The sequence below is a fragment of the Triticum aestivum genome, chromosome 3B (genome assembly GCF_018294505.1).
Source record: "Triticum aestivum cultivar Chinese Spring chromosome 3B, IWGSC CS RefSeq v2.1, whole genome shotgun sequence".
In the NCBI taxonomy this organism is placed as follows: domain Eukaryota; kingdom Viridiplantae; phylum Streptophyta; class Magnoliopsida; order Poales; family Poaceae; genus Triticum; species Triticum aestivum.
In genome coordinates this window covers 476,209,207-476,229,986 of record NC_057801.1, presented here as the reverse complement: position 1 = coordinate 476,229,986, position 20,780 = coordinate 476,209,207, and the positions used below count along the sequence as shown (strand labels likewise).

The window sequence follows — 20,780 nt, the reverse complement described above, 5'->3', positions numbered from 1 at the left end:
AGCAAAGCTTGTGTACTCTGCATACTCTGCTAAATTCCTGAATAGACTTTGCTTCTGGGTCACTGAGCGTTTTCTTGGACATATGGATATGGAGTTTCATGCTTTCTATTTGTGGATTGAGCATGTGCAGGGGAAGGCTCAGTGAAAGCGCACTTGTTTTCTTATGCTAATTGCGCACTATTCTATTCTGAGCCTGTTTTTTTTTTGTCAACATATTATTGGAACCTAATCAAAAGGAACAGCATGGCTTTTTGGCACCATGTTACGGCACATATTTACCTGTCGTATAGGCGACCGGTCAAATCAAAAGAATAGGAAATTTGCAATCCATGCCTGCTTGCTGCTTGGTTTGATTCTTGTGACTGGAAAATCGAGGTGAACTCCAAAGCTGAGAACTAGGCCTTCAGTTGGCTAACCTCGCAAGGATATACATATAACATATTGATTATTGAAGCTTTGTTGCCGTTTTGTGTATTAGTTTATTAATCACTGTTCGTGTCATTATTCGTCCTCACTTGGAGTCGTATGTTGGACTGGTGATGATTCCCGAGAAAAATTGAGCACCGCGATATGTCTAGCGCACAGGCTTTAACTAAGTTTAACATCACTTTTAAATACATAAATCATCACCAGCCCTTTAAGCGTAAAGTAGCAAACAAGAAACTTTGCACAAGATATGGGGAAAAAAAGAAAAGGGAAGAGCCCATGTCTGCAGTCAATTGCTCTACCATAACAGTTAATGTAATACTCGACTGCAACCATCATCATCTGGCTGGGTCTTACGTTACAAGTCAAACTAGCAGAATTGCTCCCGGAAACAGAGGTCGTTCCGATCTTACGTTACAAGTCAAACTAGCAGAATTGCTCCCGGAAACATACAACTGACTAGAAAAGGCATTTTGTAGCCGGCATCAACTTTTTTTACAAGCACTTCAAAAGGCTTCCGTTCTACCGAGAGCCGTGCAGAATTGGACGAGCTACTTGTCATCCTGCAAAAGAAGTTTGAATTTCAAACATCAATAGTCTGCAGTGAGTTTCCATCCCACATGTACCCAACAATGGTTATGGGGCAGAGGTAGATTACTGAATCTGAATAACCTCCATGATAAAAGGGACCTGTCTAATGGTATGTTCAGTTATCACATTTTACTTAGAACTGAATCCGCTTGAGCAGAAAGATTAAGTTGTTGCAGAAAACTACTAGAACTATGTTTGAAGCCACTAGCACGAAATAACTGGAACAGATCATATACAAGCAACTAACAGTACTCAATTCTAGTTTGTACCTAGAGCTGACTTTGCTATGTACGTATAAAGTAGAGAGCAGCAGTAGCTCTCTCAGTAGTTTAATAGCAGCTAGTTTAAACATTAGCAGTACCTTTCGTTTTTGTGCTCATGTTGACTTGAAAAGTCCTTCAATGCTGATCACATGAGGTAAAAAATTAGTATAATATGGTCAATTTCAACAAATACTATATGTGCATAAGTACTCCATTAGAGATGGATCATAGTGCTCACGTCGGTTGTTTCTTCTTAGATAACGCTTGCTGGAAAAGGCCTTTCACTCTGGTAAACATGATGTCAAAGAATATAATCAACTTCAAAAAAAAAATATGTACACAAACATTCTGTTGAAGATTACTCACGTTGGTTGCGATCTTAGAGCTATCACTTTCCTAAGCCTTTCTACTACCTACACACACAAAAAAAAATCTATCAGGGTAAAGACTAGGGTTCTATTCTCTTATAAATGCAGCTCTACTGCATGTTCGAGATTTTTTTTTTTGTAAAATAGTAATTGAACTAGCAATTATAACAAGTAAATGTTCATACCCGTTCCATACGACCTTCAATGAAATCATGCTCACCGACTAAGAAAGCAATGAGTTCCTGGAAAAAATAGAAACATTAATGATGGATGAATGGCGACAAATAATCAATTAATGGCAAGTAGTGTACCTCTTCTTTAGGTGCAGTCCACTGAAGGTCAGGAACATCTTTTGTAACATCAGGTTCCCTGAATAACTCCCGAGCTTTTGCATAAGGCCAATCATCAGGAATTTGGAACCTGCTGAATACATGCACGAAGCAGTATTGAACATCAGATATTTAAATAAATATCTAAATGCCATTAGATATTTAAATCGAAATAGATGAACCTTTCTGTTTTCTCCAAAATTTCTTCTATACTACGGTGTTCACGAATGAGATGCAATGCATCTTTGCTCTCCATTCCTGATGGACAAGCAGGAATAAATAGGAAAAATAAGTTTTCACAACCTACAATGTTTTTGGAAGTGTGAGAATCTGCATATTGGTTACCTTCAATTTTTTCACAGTAGTCACAACCACATAGAATACAAAGATCAAGAAACTCTTCCGGAGAGAGATTTAATCCCTTTAACACCTGCATCATAATTTGCTGCATCACTAACAAAAATGTGACATTAAGACAAGTACTGAAGGGGAAGGAGCAAGCTAATGGTGGCTGCTGTTTGGTCGCCTGGGAGAAGGTCATGCGGCCTCTTGATCTTGGGGGGGTAGGAATTGCTAATCTGGAGAACCTTGCACCTATGGTATTCGCTAGCGTGCCTCCTAGAATTCGTAAAAGGCAAACAGTGGCAGAAGCTTTGGCCAATAATGGGTGGGTCTCTGTAATTCGTGGAGCTCTTTCACGGATTGTGATTTGGGAATTTCTGCAGTTGTGGGACTGTGTCCAGGGCATTGAATTAAATGAGCAGGAGGATAGACACATAAGGCTGGTCATAGTGGGGAGTAACTTAGACTAGTAACATGCATATGTTACTAGTCTATGTTACTACCTCTATAGTGGGTAGTAACATATGTGTAGTGTCATGCATCACTTCATTTATTACTTTGTAGACTCATTTTGCATTGGGAACCGCTATGTGATGGTAACATATTATGTTACTCTATTTGCCTCTCTCTTCATTAATTACCTGACACATCATCTTTTTTGCTTATGTGGCATGTATGTTACTATCTATGTTACTCCCACTATGACCAGCCTAAGGAAACTAGAAGCTGGGCATACCTTGGTGGTATTGTATTCCTCCACAAATCCATCAGCCTTAAAGTTCCGAAGAACGGAAGAAGTAATGGCGCCCCGAGCGGAAGACAGTCCGAGTCTTCCGAGGCAACAGCATGCGCCTAAACAATAGACAATATACTTTAACTCAAAAGAGGCAACATTTAAAGAAAGCGAAGGAAACAGGTAAGGTTAAAAGAACCTTGCTCTCTTTGCATAACTGGACGCACTGGGCTTCTGCTTCACCGGGAGCCTATTAGTACCAAAAAAGGATTAATAATTCTTTAAAATATAACATTCAGCGTCATAATAGGCACAGCTTAATTACCTGTACGACAGGAACACCGATAAGTACAAACAACCTTTTACAATCATTTGAGTGTGTGTTTGTGAGCTGTTCATCAAGGAAACATCGTCTTAGTTTTTTTTATGGAAACAATATCTAAATGTATGCAAAATGAAGAAACTACCATCGTTGTCCCTTCTATCAATTCTTTCATCTTTGCAGCTTTACTTGGATCCTCAAGTACATCTTTGTCGTTGACGTGGGCTCGTGAAGCAACGTCAACCCTGCATGACGTGGTAAAAAATAATTATAAAGCTCGCAAGTCCAAATTGTTAAGACTCTTCTATGGGCCAGCAATATGAGAGAATGAAGAAGAAGTGCCGGACGCGGCACACTCGGTCGGCCCTGTGTCAAACGCGAAATAGGAGTCTGAGTCGGATGTCGTGTGTGCCTAGTGATACTCCCTCCTTCCATCTATATAGGGCCTAATGCACTTTTCGAGGCTAACTTTGACCAAATATTAGAGAAATAATATATGACATGCAACTTACACAAAGCACACCGTTAAATTCGTGTGTGAAAGGAGCTTTCGATGATATAATTTTCACATTGTGCATGTCATGTACTATTAATCTTGTCAATAGTCAAAGACGGTCTTAGAAAATGCATTAGGCCCTATATAGATGGAAGGAGGGAGTAGTTTAAGTCTAGTAGCTCTCTATGTGTTAGCTATATTTCTATTTCCCTAAATATCCCTGCTATGCCGGACACACAGGGGAGCCTTTCTCGACAGTTTGGCTGAACAGTAGAGAGAGGCGATTTTTCTTCCTTCCCCAAATCCAATCCCCTCTAGATCGTGATTCAGGGTAGGGAGATCATCTGTGCGTCTGTGATCTTCTCGCAGCGCACTTCTGTTGCCTTCCACTTGCATCCAGATCCCGACTTTGGTCCCCTGGTGCCCTTGTTTTTCTACTGCGCGGTTGACTTTCGAACTGCGTGCCCAATGTGAGGCTAACACTCCCTTTTTGCTCTGAAAATAAATATGATGAAGGCACATGACAAAGTCGAATGGAGATACCTTCAGGGAGTCATGTGTAAATTGGGTTTTTCTGATGAATGTGAGGTACGTGGTACGAATTAATGGAGAACTTTCAAAAGCTTTTATCCCAACGAGGGGGTTGCGACAACCTATTAGCCCTTACCTATTCTTGTTATGTGGCTGAAGGACTATCCAGTCTAATGAAAAAGAAAGAACATAGGGTCTCAAGAATGGGAGAGCAGGCCCAACAATATCTCATTTTGCGGCTGATAGCACCTTTAAAGCATAAGATCATACCTTGGTTTCTTTGTTAGTGGAGAAACGCTAGAGTCAGAACTAGTCCTCCTGATATCTTCAGCTGCCTGAAGCCCAGCAATGCCTCTGGGTTCATGTTCTGCAGTCTGTTTCTTTAATTGTCTCTTTAATTTTCTGAAAAGAGAGGGGCACTAATTTAAGCAAAAAATAGATATACCCAAGTCCAAAATATCGTTAAACAATCCAAAAGTGAAAGAAAGCATACCTTTCATCAAGTGTTCCCTTCTTCATTTTAGGAGGTTTTCCTTCAAGAACGTATCTGAAAACAAAATGTGATCAATAAAATGTGATCAAACAAAACAATGATCCATTTACTAATTCATATCGATGGAGGAGAGTTCTTACACTGGATAGATTCCAGCCTCTAAAAATTTAGCAGTTCGCTGAAGTAAGCCTAGAATATGGCTGCGTAACAAAATCAAAATAAAAAAGTAAATGCTGTTAGTAGAACTTAAGATATTAAAATGCTTAAAATATATTTTATGTACCCTGTTTGTTGACCGTTATGATTTTTCATCTCTCCATTTACAGCCTGTGAGCATAAGATACGACAATTAATAACTGCTTTGTAGTATCTCAAGATACATACTATATGTTCATCTTCATTTTATTTTCGTTTAAGAAAATGCAAAGAGTAAAATTCACGGGCTTTTCTATGCCTTCTGGTCTTTAACTTTCCATGTGCAGTTTTGTACATAGATGAGACACAGGTGCCAAACACAGAAAACGAAAGAAGTCCACATACCCCCCTGAACTGTCAGATTTCGAGCAGATCACCCCCCCAACTGCAAAACCGGATTCTTAATCCCCTAGACTAACATATACCAGACAAATCACCCCCTGAGGCCGTTTTGGTGGGTTTGTGAGGCCGGTTTTGCCCAAGGGGCAGGGGTGGTTGAGCATTTTAATCGAATGGGCTGCCACGTCGGCAATAGTTGGGTGGTGACGGTCTAGTACACCCCCTCGCCCTGCCTCGACCGCTCCGCTTCACCTTTTCATCTCCCGCTCCCCTCTCTTCTCTCTAACGACACAGCGGCAGTGATTTGGGCGACCACGGCGGTGCAGGCGACGATCGTCGGCATGTACTGAACAACTCGACCGGCGGCTACGATCAGGTCAGTGCTCCCTAATATTCCTCTGCAAATCTTGCCTTTCTATCCACATTAGGGCTGTCAGTTAGGGGTTTCAGGGGATTTGATTTGGGGGCTAGGGTTTTGTTCATGTTTTTTCACAGAGTGGTGGAAGCATATTAGATGGCGTTTTAGGGTGCCTTCTGTAGATGAAATCGATGTGCATATGCTTAGTATATGAATAGATGATGTATGGTTTTGTTCATCTGAAAAAAAGACAGTTTTTTGAGAAAAGTTCAGAAGTTCAGTTAATTCAGTTGTTTATTGTCTGAATTTTTTGTTTAGGAAATGGATCCACTAGACTATCTTTCGGTCAGATTTTCAGCAAGTGATTGGGAGTTTGAATGTGCAAATGAGTTTCAAGCAGAGCATACAGATGATATGCAGAGAGAGCAAGGGCATGGGCATGCAGGGCATGTAGAGGAGGTGCAGGCAGAGGAAAGAAATGCAGCGAGTGATCAATGCAGGACGAAATTGCCCGTGTTCAGAGCTGCAAGTTTAGTGTCTAATAGAGGAAAAGGGGTTGCAACCGAGGAGCTGCATATTTCAGGTGACTCTGACAGTGATAGTGACAGTGACTATGTTGTGCCTCCTGCTGAGAGCAATAGTTCTGCTGAAGATGAAGAAATCATTGAGTACCGAAAATATGCTAAAGAATTCAAGGAGAAAAAGAGAAATAAAATGCTAGGGGAGGAAGAAGCAAAAGCTTGCAATGTTCCTGAGGAGTTCATTGTACCAGAAACATGTAAGCTAGATGATGATGCAGATGACACTCCATATTTTGAAAGTGATGATGATCTTTCTTATGTTGAGGCTAGTGATGGAGAGGTTAATGCAGTCAGAAGGAGAAAGACCAACCATAAGGTGTATGATGATACTTCAGAAGCACCCCAGTTTGAACTTGGCATGGCTTTTACTGACAGCAGAGAATTCAAAAATGCACTAGTTAAATATGGACTGAAGAATTTTCATCATTTGATATTTCTTAAGGGTGAGAAGAAGAGAGTAAGTGCCAAGTGTAGCTGGGTTGGCTGCAAATGGAACATCTATGGGTCAATAAATAGCAAATCTGACTAGTTGATAGTTCACAGGTACAATCATGTCCACACTTGTGTGCCTAGGAGAAACAAATAAGCTGGTGACTAGTATTGTGATTGCTAGGAAATACTTCAGGCAGATTAGAGACAATCCAACATGGAGGGTGGAGAAAATGCAGGAAGCTGTACTAGAAGATATGCTAGCAGATGTGACCATATCGAAATGCAAGAGGGCAAAGAAGCTTGTCATGGAAAAGCTGTACCAGAAACTGATGAATGCAGATGCTTGTGTCAATGGCAATAGTTTTTCCAGAGTAATGTCTTAAATCCCACTTCTTCTTCGCATCTGGAGCCTCTTCCGAAATCAACTTCATCAAACCCTAAAGAAAGACACGAACAAGATCAAACCCTAAAGAAAGACAGGAACAAGTTAAGTACATCAGCAGATATCCAAACGGGAGGGAGAGGGGGACTCACCCTGATACCCATCTCGGCGCGGCGGCGGAGAGCGGGTGCGGACCGGCGGCGGCGGCGGAGAGCGGGTGCGGAGTGGCGTAGGCGGCTCGGCTTCGGCCTTGATTGGAGGACTCGCTCGTTTGTGTCGGAAGGGATCGGCTCTCCTGGGAGCCCTGCACCCACTATTGTGCAGGGCCAACCAGCGGCCAACACGTGGCCTGGTGGACCCCACCACTTAATAAACAGATTTTGTTTTGTTTAATTTTCTGAAAAGTCCTTCTCCTTGCCTTATCCGCCGCGGACGCTTCGAGCTAGTACTACCATTATTCCACTGAACTAAGCTCCGTGAGTGAGAGAGATAGAGAGATCCAGAAAGTGAGGTCCGCCGTCCGGCAGCGTCGTGGTCGTGGCGAGCAACAGAGGGAGCAGCCGCGGCTGCCGCTGCCTGACTCCGGCGCGCCCAAGCCCCAGCCAAGGCTGGAGCAGCTGCTCTGGCATGCCGCCGTTCCCCTCCTGGACCGACCAGATCCCTTGGAGAAGGTGGGGAACTGCAGGGCATGCGGCCGGCTGGGTGCAGCACTGCTTCGCTGGGATGCCGCAAGAGGCCGTGCAGGCGCACATCAAGACGGGAGCCAGATGCACACTCGCCGGACAGAGGTTACAGGTCAGTGGTAGGCTGGTAGCTGATTTCTTCATCTATCGTGTACTAGTAGCTAGCTTACGATGGCTTCAAACTAGTACAAGGGCTATCCAATTAATTACTGCTAGTATGTTGCTAAGATAACCGTTAATTTGAGATTAAACTAGCTTTCAATGACTTCAAACTAGGCAGCGTCATGTAGCTATGTTCAGCTATGTTCTCTGTTTTTAGTCACACGACAGTCATAGAAATCTCAAATTGGTGAAAGATCCTTGTGGATGGAACCACGGAGAAATAACCAGCAACTAATCGGTGCACCTATATATATCCATTTAGAATAAATCCGTTATACATCTCACACCAAAAGGAACAGTAAGATAAACTATTACATGGGGACGTAATTGTTTTGTAGAGCAATCCTTAGAAGCAAAGTTTATATAGAGCTATTTTTTTTATTTTTTTTGCGAATGAGCTATTTAAAAGTGCTATCTTGTCCATGGCTTGATTGGCTACCCAAGTCCTGAAATAAAAAAAAGGAACGATTTCGTGTGAGAAATAAACTTGAATTTGAGAGTCTGACTTGTAAGTGAAACAATACCTTAGTCGGCAGCTGGTCATTTTGATATGCTGGCCATTCCGAGTTCGGTATCAATACAGAACTCTACATACAGTTTAAAGTTAATGGAAGTGAATGACCTATGCATGTTCATCTTAATTTTTAACGACTAACCAAGTAAATATACCTGACTTGGTTGAGTGCCATAATAGAAATATGGTTGCTGTGGTTGCAAGCCGAGTAACTGCTGAAAAGAAGTAGCATCTGCCTGCGGTAGTTGAGGCAGGCCGTGATGCAGTACTTGCAAATTATAATTCTGTGGCTGTGGCACTGGTGTCATAGTCTGAGGAAGTAGATGCAAATTGTAGTTTTCTGCCTGTGGTTGCGGAGGCATAGCACGCGGCAATACTTGCAAATTGGAGTTTGTAGCTTGTGGGTGCGGAGGCATAGCGCGCGGAAATACTTGCGAATTGTAGTTCGTAGCTTGTGGGTTCGGAGGGATAGCGTGCGACAATACTTGCGAACTGTAGTTCGCAGCATGTGGTAGTGGAGGCATAGCGTGCGATGATACTTGCAAACTGTAGTTCGTAGCATGTGGTACTAGAGGCATGGCACTCTGCAGTACTTGCAAGTTGGAGTACTGATTTGACATGGTGAAGCTAGGATTTGCTTCAGTTGAGGCAGAAGCACAATCACCATTCCTATTCTTGCATGTTGTTGCTTGACCTATTTGGAAAAGAAACTGTTAGATCTATTTGAATAACATGAGGAGATAATTATGTAGCCATTTCTTGAGCTGTACCATACCTTTATTGTGTGTATTCTTTTTGTTTAGTTCCAATCCAGATTTAATCCTCTTACTGCTATTTCCTTTTTCTTTTCTCCTTATTCCTTTTGCTTGGACAACATTCTCATTGTTGCATTCAACTGGCTGTTTCTCTGCTTGTTTCTCGGCTTGTTCATGATTTGATGGTATATCTTTCGATTGGTTGCTTCCATGTAAAATCTGGTCCACCTTTTCCATTAGTTCTATTGACATACTTTGCAGTAGTGCATATGCCTCTTTGTTTGCTGTTGCTTTGCTCAAAATGTTATTGTAAGTGCGACATAGTGATCCATACTGCCTAGCTAGCACAACTCTAGCATCTTCATCATCAGCGCACTTTTGAATTGCATATGATGGCCCTGATTTTGCTTGCCTTGTCCATCTTTTCAAGATATATTCCGGTGCCAACTCCTTAATATTGTTGTGGTCCAACACCTTCAATGCATGACGACACAAGACCCCAACAAATTCAAACTTTTTGCATGAGCAGGAAACTTTTGATCCGTCGTGATCAAATTTCACTGTATGACTATTTTGGCTAGCTGAATGGGTAACCTTGAATTCAGAAATAGAGGCAGTACGGCCACTTTCATACACACAATATCCCATTACCATGTCAAATTCTTCTTTAAATATCTCGAACATAGCAGGTGTATATACTTTGGAAGTTTGAATCAACATCTGCATATGTGGCACTTCTGGTGATGTTTGACTCGCATAGAAATCACTTTCCACTTCAGCATACCTTCTATCATCCACGGCCCTCTCATAGTGCTTGAAGAAATCTAATAAATCAAGGCGAACATGCAAGTATCGCTTCAATAGTGCATTCATACTCTCGCTTCTTTGCGTAGATTTCATATCCGCACAAAAGGTCTGCCGACCATAAACCAAAGCCCACTTCTCCTTGTTCTGAAATAATCTATGTAGCCAGTCATTGTCTTCCAAATTATATTTCACTAGCATATCATTCCAACCTGCTAAGAAATCATCAACTTCTTCAAAATCATGAACACACTTGCCAAAATCTTTCTTAAATGTCTTTGAACCTTGGAAAACATGACTCAAATGTTTTGCAGCATTCTGATACATGTGCCACACACATAGACGATGTATTGAATTGGTAAAAACCTTGTCAATGGCACTAATAATGGCAGGACATTGGTCGGTCAATATTGTTTTTGATTCTTTCCCTGACATAGCCCTTTTGAATGTTTCAAATAACCATTCAAATGTATCAGCTGTTTCATCGTACAATAATGCAGCTCCAAAAACCACTGTTTGTTTATGATGGTTGACACCAACAAAAGGGGCAAATGGTCTTCCATAACTATTTGTCTTAAAGGTTGTGTCAAAGCATACCACATCACCAAAGTAGTGATAATCTAATATTGATCTTGCATCTGCCCAGAATATATTGGTCATCATATCCTCTTCATCTACTTGTATTGCATAAAAAAAGGAAGGATTTTCCATTTGCTTGTCCTGTAGGTATTGAAGAATGGCACCTGTGTCTCCTTCTTGGATTGATTGCATACGCTTTGATCGGAGATAATTTTTATAATCTTTGTGACCGAAGCAAAGACTTTGTCGGCCCCCTGCTTGCCTACTCATCACTTCATGACCAGATTTTGGTCTAATACCCGAATCATTCAATATGTCAATCTGGGCCTTTTGAGCTTCTGTAATTCTTCTTTGGGATCGCAGTAGATGGGATTTGCTTGGAGTTACGAGTTCATGATTATGGGCATCCTCCAAGCTGCTTACAACATATTTTCCGTTAGCACTTATTTTGATGGCCATCTCTGCCAGACAGCCAACTCTTGTATCTGCTCGCTTCCGCTGGCATTGTTCCTTGCTCTTGTCCTTGAAACCTGCCTTTGAGCATACAAATTTCTTTGTTCGAATAACATTCGTTGAGGATTTATCATGCCAAAATTTCCTAACACTGAAACCTACATGTCCTGCATATGCATTATAAAACTCATATGCTATATCTTCATTCTCAAATTCCATTCCTATCTCTGGTTTTAACCTTTTGCTGTAATAATCATCTGTGTTTCGACCTGCCTCTCCCACATTAGTGGTCTCATGATCTACACAACATTAAAATATCATATACTAATTAGTTCATGGACGACACAGTTTTGTTAAAAAAAACACAATATTCAGAGTCCTGTTGTAGTGAAACCTGAACAACACTTGAAGATGGGACAACATATTTTGCAAAATATCACACTGTATTCATAGGAGCATTAGCAAAACATTGTCCTTTTTCTTAGATACAATAATCTCTATCATTACAATTGGCAAAGAAGACACGAGAAACAGACCTATGGAAGATGAAGTACGTGGAGCTAAGTCTCAAGGATTAATTTGCATGTCATAAATTAAGCTCTTCCTTTGTTTCTGTTTAATCTTGTCTCCTCCATATGGTGAGAGTGTTGATAATTTGCAGATTCAAGACACAACAACAAACCTATGGATGAAGTCGCAGGAGCTCCTTCCATGCCGAAGAACACCGTAGATGCTGGTCCACGTGAGAGGGCAATTCTCTATCGATCCTGATCTATTCTCGTGTGATCCACAATGGAGTAGATAGATAGGAGAAAGGATGTTGGCGATTTTGGCGGCAATCTGTTGATACGCGCGAGAAAGAAAGGCAGTTTTACTGATTTTATGTAATTAGAGAGATACGGGCTGGTTGTTTTAGTGATGGGGTCCACCAGGCCACGTGTTGGCCGCTGGTTGGCCCTGCACGATAGTGCGTGCAGGGATCCCAGCAGGAGAGCCCATCCCGTGTCGGAACGGCCCGGAATGAGGCCCGTTTCGGGCGGTTTGGTTCGGCATGAAATAAAAATGCTGTTTGGTTAGTCTGATTCGGAATCAAACCTGATTTTACAATTTTAGTTGGGACCCATTTTTACTTTGCCGATGAAATATAATCATCTCTGGTTTCATGATAGAAGTAGTACAAATATATAGAACTAGTGTCCGGGAATTTGAAAACCTTGTCTAGAGCTACCCCGATCTGATGGAGATACTACAAATAGAAAACAGTACAAGAAGCATGCACACGTAATTGCGTAGGTTAAGAAAGTTGGATAATCTGAGTTTAACTTGACAGAGAAGAGAATGTGTAAGCTGGACGGGACAGACTTCAGGTACAACATGTAGCCATATTCCTTTACATACATATTTGGGCAATATTACTACTTCATAGCACTAAGGTTTGATTTTCAAACAATGAATTGATTGCCTCCCAGAACGGGAATGGGATGGAGGCGATCGATCAATCACCAGTCTGCCATCAGTTTCCATTCATCTAAGCCTGAACATTGCCTCCCAGAACCAACTCCTTGAACCGAGTTATGCATCCCATTGCGCGCTCAAATTTGCCGCTCTCCAGCGCAAAGCTGAACCGGCAGTAGTCGGGTATCCCAGTCCAGGAGCTGCTGTTTATGCACAGCCCCGTGGCTCTGAGGATGGTTTCCCTGATGTTGCTCGCATCCAGCTTGCCCTCAAAGCCATCAGCTTTGAAGCGCTTCCCAATGTAGGCAGTCGGTTTCGCCAGCATCGATATGCCAGCACAACCGCTGGCAACGTCCCAGCCACAACTCTGCAACGTCTGTTCATTGTGCAACGGTGACACAAGAGAAAATGTCAAACATAGCTTGAAAGCATAGAAACTACAGAAGAATGATCATCAGCATGTACAGAAGAATGATCATCAGCTCGTACTGCTGCTCCGCCATTAGATCAGAGAAATGCTGATCCTTCTAGTTCTTCAGGCCAAGTAGCTTTTTGAAAATGTGCTGTGCAGCCGACTCAAGCTCGGGAAACTATGAAACGCATCAACCAAGGATGGGTCATTCAAAATTACAAACTCAAAGTCATGTCCTGCTGCAATCAGCTCAAAAGACAGTTCTCCTAGCAGGACTACAGATAATGAGGGCTTTGAACATTTTAAAGAAGAAAGGCATCCTTCCAGATTCCACCGACTCCAGCCATCCATTACCACTCCAGGCCTAGAAGGAGGTATCTATCGCTACCCTAGTAGCTCCATATTCAGCGCAGACGGAGAGCAGCTCTTGAATATTACTGTCACTGTACAGAAAACCAGTAGGGTTGATCGTGGGGCCACAAATGTACACCCATGGCCGAGATACATTCTTAAGAGTGTCAGCTAGAACCTTTCGCTGTTTCGCAAAAAAGCTAGAACCTTTGGCTCAATCTTGAATCCTGAACTGAAAGTTGTAGGTATAGTCAAGGTGCTTGCATTCACAAACTTTGCTGCAGAGATGTAATGGCCATTGGTGCCCAAGGGGAAAAGAAAGGTGCCCTGTTCTTGCCTGCAACAGAGAACAAGCTTATTGAAGAGTGCAAGAGAGGTATTGACATAGATAATTTCAGAACAACCATCTACCGATAAACCATAGCTATCTTTCACCAGCTGCTGGATGCTGGAATGAACATCGGTCTCAGAATCAGTGATGTTTCACCTGACAAAACTTTCAAAGGCACAGGCATTCACTGCAGAAGGTACTGGCAGAAAGCTGTGATCTAAATCCATATGAGTGACACTGATTCATTTGAATCATGAATGAAAGTTTCAGCTGCCTTTACAGTAGACATAGCTGGATCAGAAAATCCTATCATCTGATGAGGTATCACTTCTGCCGGTGCCTCTGAAAAAGAGCAAGGGATACATAAGATAACAAGTTAAGGAAACTAATAAGGCCACCAAATATCCTTGTGCTCTGGATGCGTTATTACCTTGCTCACAATTATACAAAATCATTGAAAAACACAATAAAGCATCCTACCACACAATAGTAGGTACTACCCAACTAGTAGAAGATTTAAGAACTACCTGATTTACACTAAGGGAGTAAGGGGAATGTTCACTAACCATTACAAAGAATTAGTATGGATGGGTTATGGATGAGGCAGATTTGGACCTAAGCATGTTTACCTCCTGCTGTGGATGCCGGTCAGCAATTTGAAATGCCAGAAGCTCATGGAAAAGGCAACCATAATAGTGCTGGCTGATCAAAGACATGTGGCCTTCTAATAGCTCAATAGTTTGTGACAATGCTTTATATACAGCTGCATCTTCAGATATGGCAAAAGAAACTTCAGATCGGAATAAACCTACAACCAAAATCAGAAAGCAATTACGAGCGAAACTTATAATTTTAATTCATAGCAGTACAGTGCACCAATGGAATTAAATGCTGTGTTTAAGTTGTAGGCACCTGGTTCTTTACTAAACCACACAGTATAGCTGCATGGGAAGGTAGGGTCTTTCCAGCAAGATATTTAAATACACCATTAGAGCTTGGCAGACTAGACAACTCTAGATGCTCTGAAATATCCAGGAATAACCAGGGAGACAACATCTTTTGTTGCATTTAGTAAGTTCTCAAAAGCAGCACTTGTGATAGCCTCAAATTGAGCCATCCCAGTAACAACAACTTGAGGCTTTAGCTTCCTGATCAACTCAATCAGTAAATCTGACTGGCGTGGTGCCTCAGTCACAGTAACTGTACTCTGTTCTAGCCTGAAGTTTCCAAAAAAAAAAAGTGAGTGTTGGCGAACAACCAGATCCATGATCATAAACAAAGATATAGAACAAAAGCAAGCTACCTCAATTGCTAAAGATGTTAACCATTGCTTGGGCAAGTGTCTGGTCAAATGTTCATCAACAATTGCGAGCGCCGGTGAGAACAATTGAAGAGCATTTTCTATTGCCACAGCACGAGAAGGGAACACAACAACATTCTAGGAACCAGGAGAAAAAATAGCATCATGTGAATTATAGGTCAGAAGCATAGGCATATAATCAGTAGAGTTCGAAGATAATATTGACAAGTCTTACATCAGGAGTTAGAGGAATGTGGTGGTAGCTCTTCATAAATCGTTTAGACATCTAGCTGGTGGCTCACAGGAATTGGACTTATTCTCTTTCAAAAAAACTAGCTAGGTTGCTAGGAAGGGAATTTGTTCGACAGCAACAGAGTCATCATCAAAGGATAAATCGAGGGTATTGCTGACTTCATGAAATCCATCTTTAAGAAACTCAAATATTTCTGTTGTCATATTGCAACTTATAGAAATCAATACAGAACAGAAAGGAACCTGGTTGGGATGGCGAAGTTGACAACTATACACAGACAAAGCATGTGAAATGCGGCCACCTGATTTCATCATACATGCCCAGGCAGTGCAAGCACAGATAGGCTGATCCCCAACAAGATCCATGAAGAACTCAAAGCGATGTCTGCTATTTTTCTCAATTTCAACTAAGGCTGAAATATCTGTGTCAGCAGCCTGCAACAAGGCAATTGATTGGTAATGATGCTGAAAAAATAATGCTAACTGCAACCCTGATAGAAGATTCAATAAAACAAAAGTTCTATAAGTACATTCACTTATTTAATTGGTGTTTCAACAACAATTGTTTAAACGAGCACACAAAGCTACATGAAATACAATGCATAAATAGATTTAGTACAGATCCTTAACTCCAGATCAAGAAAAAATTGAAGAAAAAACAATTTAATTAAATGGGGCTTGATTTTAAGTTTCATGAATGCGACTGCATTTTGATTGAGTGAAGAATGTATGTAAGACACCCTTAAACTAACCTAAAGTGCACAGTAGTTACTCAATGAGTACAAAAATTTCTCATTTGAATTTTCAGTTACAATCTTTGACATTGCCTCTGTATTAGGGTTAAGAATCTGAAACAAAGACATGTAATTGAGTAGCATTTTTTTCTTTCATTTTATTTCACCAAACAAGGGGGACAATTGCCTGCACCTGTGGTATGCATCCAACAATGCGATCAAGCTCTATCTTGTTGTCTCTACAGTAAGAAAGAAGATCGGATTCATAGAATTCAACTCTATCAAGCAATGTTTTTCCAGGTGCGGCTAGTGTCGTTAGTCAGAATAATCTTCAAACCAGCCCTTTCCAGAAAAACATTTATAGAGAATCCAAAATTATATAATACAGAACATCCAAATGTTTACAAATGTTTTCCTGTAGGTGTCCATTCTTTAAGCATTCTGAATTTGCAAGGTGTCCATTGTACATACCTACCGGAAAACAACAGGTCGTATGTATCCTTTCAGTTCCAGAAATGTACAAATGTTGTCACTCTTTCACCTGTAGAGTACAAGTTTCATCTGAACTTTTAGTTAATTCCATATGTTCAGTGGATAAAAAATTACCTGTGTTATAAAAAAATTAATGTCCACCATGTTAAGAGGATAAGCATTGCTGCAAACCCATGAAAAATACTAATTCATATAGAGAACAAACCATAAAATGAATAAAGCAATATCTAACTGAGTCAAGCCGCCATCACCGATCCTCACTTGCTATTGTTAGGTAGGTGGTCCCTTTCTTATGAATATATGATGATGAGGAAAAAATGATGAAAATACATCTCCCTGCTCATTAGGATGCACCGATGTGAAAGTAACTTTGAAAATGAATGTGAAATACTAATCTGTGAGGGATCATATATAGCTACAAAAAAATTTGATACAACATATGCTATCAAAAACAATCCAAGACCTAGAAGTGAAGCACTCAAAATTGACCTCCATTAGTAAGAGCATTCTTTTCTAGATGGCTTCCACTGCAACTCAACAAGGAGCATTTGTTCTATAAGAAAACAATATGAGCACGCTTGAAATTGCAAGAAAGTGACACATCAAATAAGAAGGAACAAAGTAACCAGTCGGGATTGATTTGTGTCCACATACCTTGGCAACACGACCATGGGTTGGGAGCTCAGATTCCCTCATTGCCTAATGATTCAAAATATTCTGACAAAAGAATAAAAAAGCATTACATATTGCAATAAAATTAGGAACAATGTACAGGTTGTAGCTTATACCTACTACTAAATAGCAGCAGTGTTTCTTAGATGCTTGTATTGTTCTGGAAACCTGCAAACTTTCCAATATGTTCAAACTGAAATTATGAGAGTGCTGATGACCTTAGTCTTGATATTCAATCTGCTAAAGAATTTTTTGACAAGTTGGTTTTTCAACAGCCGTGTCTAAAAATGTTGGTGCTGCGTATCTTTAAATGTGCAACTTCAATAAGGATACATGCCACATGGAGAATGAAATCTATGATCAGATCTCTAAAAGCCCATATGGCAGCAAAATAGGGAGGATCATAGAAGGATAAGGGATGTACCAAAAGGGTACTCCCACGAAGATAATTTATTTCAATTAATAACTGGATGGTTCATAAATATAAATAGGAGCGGCAGAACTCGGAAGAATAGAAACTGACCGTCTATGGGATGCGGTAACTGAATCGATGTCAACTTCCTCCTTGCACAAGGTAATAATTATTGCAGCACAAATCCCTAAGTCATGACATGGTCTTGAGGAGATAGTTAGCTGATCTGAAGGGTGCTGCTACTTTCCTGGTATGAAATAGGAGCCACCCCATCAGCTCTCATCTGACAAAGTAATGTAATTCAGTCTATGAAGGTAGTATGACAGATTAGATGCAGATAGTATGACAGATTTCATAAATAAAATGAAAGAGAATACACATTTGACAGCTTTCACTCAATAATTTCAGTCTATGCCGTCATTCTATTTAGCCGCCATTCTTTTCATTTTTTTTCGAAAAGGGGGGCATGCCCCAGCCTCTGCATCTGAATGATGCATACGGCCAATATTATTAATAAGCAAAATATCCAACATAAGTCTCCAGATCTCGAACAAAGAAAGAAAATTTAGCCGCCCATTCTATTGAAAAGATTGTTTGCAAATTCCTGAAGAGAAACAATTTATCAAGCAAGAGAGCAGCTGCCATCTCAATTTTATTATTCTCACTTAATTCAATAATTTACTCAATTAATGGAATGGTATATGATGCCATTAGCCCATTATACTTGACCTTGCTGTACTTCAAATACTGTAGCAGTGACGGGATGTCTTGCATCAGATACCAGTAACTACGCGAAGCATGCAAGCGTCGATCGAATCATCCAACACAGGACATGTTACGACATTGCAAAGTGGAAAATAGGGAGCGTTCACCAGTACGTGGGGACGCGGAATCAGTAGATGAGCGGCCGCGGAGACGGGCTCGACATATGGGGAGTTTTGTCCTTGAAGCTGAAGAGCGTGCGCGGCGGCCGTCGCAACCCCGGCCCGTGCCGGACAGCCGCCGTAGTCGCGCGTCGCGTCGGGCCTCGAGGGGCGCGGCCGTCCACACCACGGCACGCGTCGGACCACGTCAGCACTCAGCCGCGAGGATGTCGAGGACGCCGCGATGGCCCTCGCGCCCCAGTGCGCCGCGCGCTGCAGATCAGCGTAGGAGGCAGGCCGGGTGCCGTGGCCCGCGCCCCTGAACTGCTCGTCCCAGCCCTGGCCTGCCGCCGCTGCTTCCTGACCTCACGCTAGTCACGCATGCCGGGTGCCGGTGGCCACGCACCTGCCCACCTCCGTCGCCGCTCTTGTCCCCGCGGCCACACCCCGGCCGAGGCATTGCTGCTGCCGCGATGGAGGCATGGAGCAGCCAAAGCTCGGATCTGGCCACCCGCGCAATCAGAGAGAAAGGGGTGGCGTTGGTGGACAGAAGGCCGCGGCGGCAACGCAGGTGGATGACGGCGGGGCCGCGGCACTGTAACACCCGTGGATTCGGTGTATGGACAGAAGGGCCCACCTGTAAGGGGGAAAATATCTGGTGCACCGGAGCTTGTGGTGCTACCGGTGCACCGAGCTCATAGTATTATGCGTTTAAAATGTTCAAAAAATTCTGGAAAAAATTTTAGCACACACACATAACATCAATGTAGATTGTCACAAAATTTCAAGTAAAAAGTTGAAACATAACTCAAAAAACAAAAATGACAAATTCAACACTGAATAGTACGTAACATAACTTGGGCTTTAGATTTGGCCCATTATCACACTGATGTCAAATTTGTCATTTTTATATCTCAAAAAATATTTCAATTTTTTATACGAAATTTTGTGACATCATACATTGATGATGTGTTAACATGCTAGATTTTTTTTTCAGATTTTTAAAAATATTCTATGGCATCCGGTGCACCGGTAGCACCACAAGTGTGGGTGCACCGGATACATTCCCCCTGTAAGGTTAGGGGGAGAGAAGGCATATAAGGGCATGTACAATGGTGCTATCTTAGGAAACAAGCTATGATCTCTTAGCACAATATGTCTCACCATATTTATAGGAATAGACGTCTTTTTTTGTCATATCTAAATTAGATGCAAGACTGAAGATAAGACTATCACCCGTAACGACCCGACCTAGGATGACGGCTAAGACCCACTCTACACGTTGAATGGACCACACCTATCAGTTAACCTCTTACGCTTTCGTCCTCGCTTCACGCAAAAAAGATCAATCTAGGTTAACAGGCCTCCCAGGACCAACTATTTAGCTTGGTATGGCTCACCTCAGGCTAGCGATGTGGGACTAAATCCCACTCCCACTCGCGTTACAGTGTTTTCAGCGCAGCTAGAGTAGCCGCGCTACAGTAACCAGCTTCTGGACCGGCCCACCTTGGCCCAACAACGGCCCACTGGGGTTGGTCTATTACAACTCACCCACCCTTGGAATTCGACGTCCCCGTCGAATTGCTAAGCCAAGCTACCTTCATCCAATCTAGCCAACTGCATCTATATCTCGATCAAAAGCTTGCTTCCTTATCTTCTTGAAGTGTTATCTTGATTTCTTGGATGAAGGTTATGGCAATGTTTGGATTCTAAACTCTGTGACTATGATGATTCTTTCTTTTCTTCTTCCTACCAAAAGATCTCTACAAGCTCATAAGAACCAATTTCTTATCAAGATGTCCATATGTTGTTGGTGCTATAACTCTATCAAGTAAAAAAGTTTCCAAATCTATCTTGCACTTATTAAGTATGAGCTTCTCTAATCTATCTTGTTCTTTATCGAGAAAACCCTATCTCTCTGTTGCTTCATCGCCATTCCTATCATCTCCTCATTTTTTTCCCTTTTCCGTCCTTACTTGAATCTCGGGGACGAGATTCCTTAAGGGGGGAGAGTTGTCACAAACCAAAAATCCATAGCCACGGACAGTCTGTCCGTAGGGCACGGACAGTCCGCCCGAGCTCGTCAGACCGCATCAAAAGCCACCCATAAGCTTATCCGCTCACCCGTACGTCTCACTCACTTTCTCTCACTCTCATTCTCTCCCCCACTGCCTCCCTTCTCCTCCTCTCTTCCCCATGGAGCCATTGAGGGAGCAAACTCCTCCCCCCACCAAATCCACCACCAACCTCACCGGAGATCGCCGGAGGACGTCCCCGACAAGCTTCTCCATCACCTCCTCCTCGCCGGGAACCATGGGAAAGGTCAAGCCCAAGCTTTTCCTCTTCTTCTTCCCCAAGCTCTCAAGGATGAACTC

General features: G+C 42.0%; 1 protein-coding gene, 1 long non-coding RNA gene and 2 pseudogenes across 2 annotated transcripts; 1 reads left to right on the top strand and 3 right to left on the bottom strand.

The window, feature by feature from the left end:
• Positions 1-2,031: 2,031 nt before the first annotated feature.
• Positions 2,032-7,318, bottom strand: LOC123065555 (flap endonuclease 1-B). Its single transcript, XM_044488810.1, has 12 exons — positions 7,120-7,318; positions 5,178-5,221; positions 5,035-5,094; positions 4,895-4,948; positions 4,672-4,803; positions 3,520-3,619; positions 3,378-3,443; positions 3,252-3,302; positions 3,056-3,171; positions 2,323-2,407; positions 2,160-2,235; positions 2,032-2,068 (listed from the first exon to the last, which is right to left on the bottom strand). The coding sequence occupies exons 1-10, from the start codon at positions 7,228-7,230 to the stop codon at positions 2,401-2,403; spliced, it is 741 nt and encodes a 246-aa protein (XP_044344745.1). The 5' UTR covers positions 7,231-7,318; the 3' UTR covers positions 2,032-2,068; positions 2,160-2,235; positions 2,323-2,400.
• Positions 7,319-7,610: 292 nt separating this feature from the next.
• LOC123070453 (uncharacterized) lies at positions 7,611-12,225 on the top strand. The gene is made up of 2 exons (XR_006433736.1): positions 7,611-7,976; positions 11,793-12,225. It is a non-coding gene; the product is annotated as an uncharacterized lncRNA (long non-coding RNA).
• A 191-nt stretch (positions 12,226-12,416) lies between these two features.
• LOC123070452 (methionine S-methyltransferase-like) lies at positions 12,417-13,999 on the bottom strand (annotated as a pseudogene).
• Positions 13,183-18,865, bottom strand: LOC123067548 (methionine S-methyltransferase-like; annotated as a pseudogene).
• Positions 18,866-20,780: the final 1,915 nt, after the last annotated feature.

What these genes read in the sequence shown, in the direction of transcription:
- LOC123065555 (XM_044488810.1), bottom strand. Translation starts at nt 7,230, where the DNA reads ATGAAGTTGATTTCGGAAGAGGCTCCAGATGCGAAGAAGAAGTGGGAT. An exon ending in AAGGGAACACTTGATGAAAG is followed by an intron (nt 4,804 to 4,894) that starts GTATGCTTTCTT and finishes CTCTCTTTTCAG; the next exon opens with AAAATTAAAGAGACAATTAA. An exon ending in TCGGTGTTCCTGTCGTACAG is followed by an intron (nt 3,303 to 3,377) that starts GTAATTAAGCTG and finishes TGGTACTAATAG; the next exon opens with GCTCCCGGTGAAGCAGAAGC.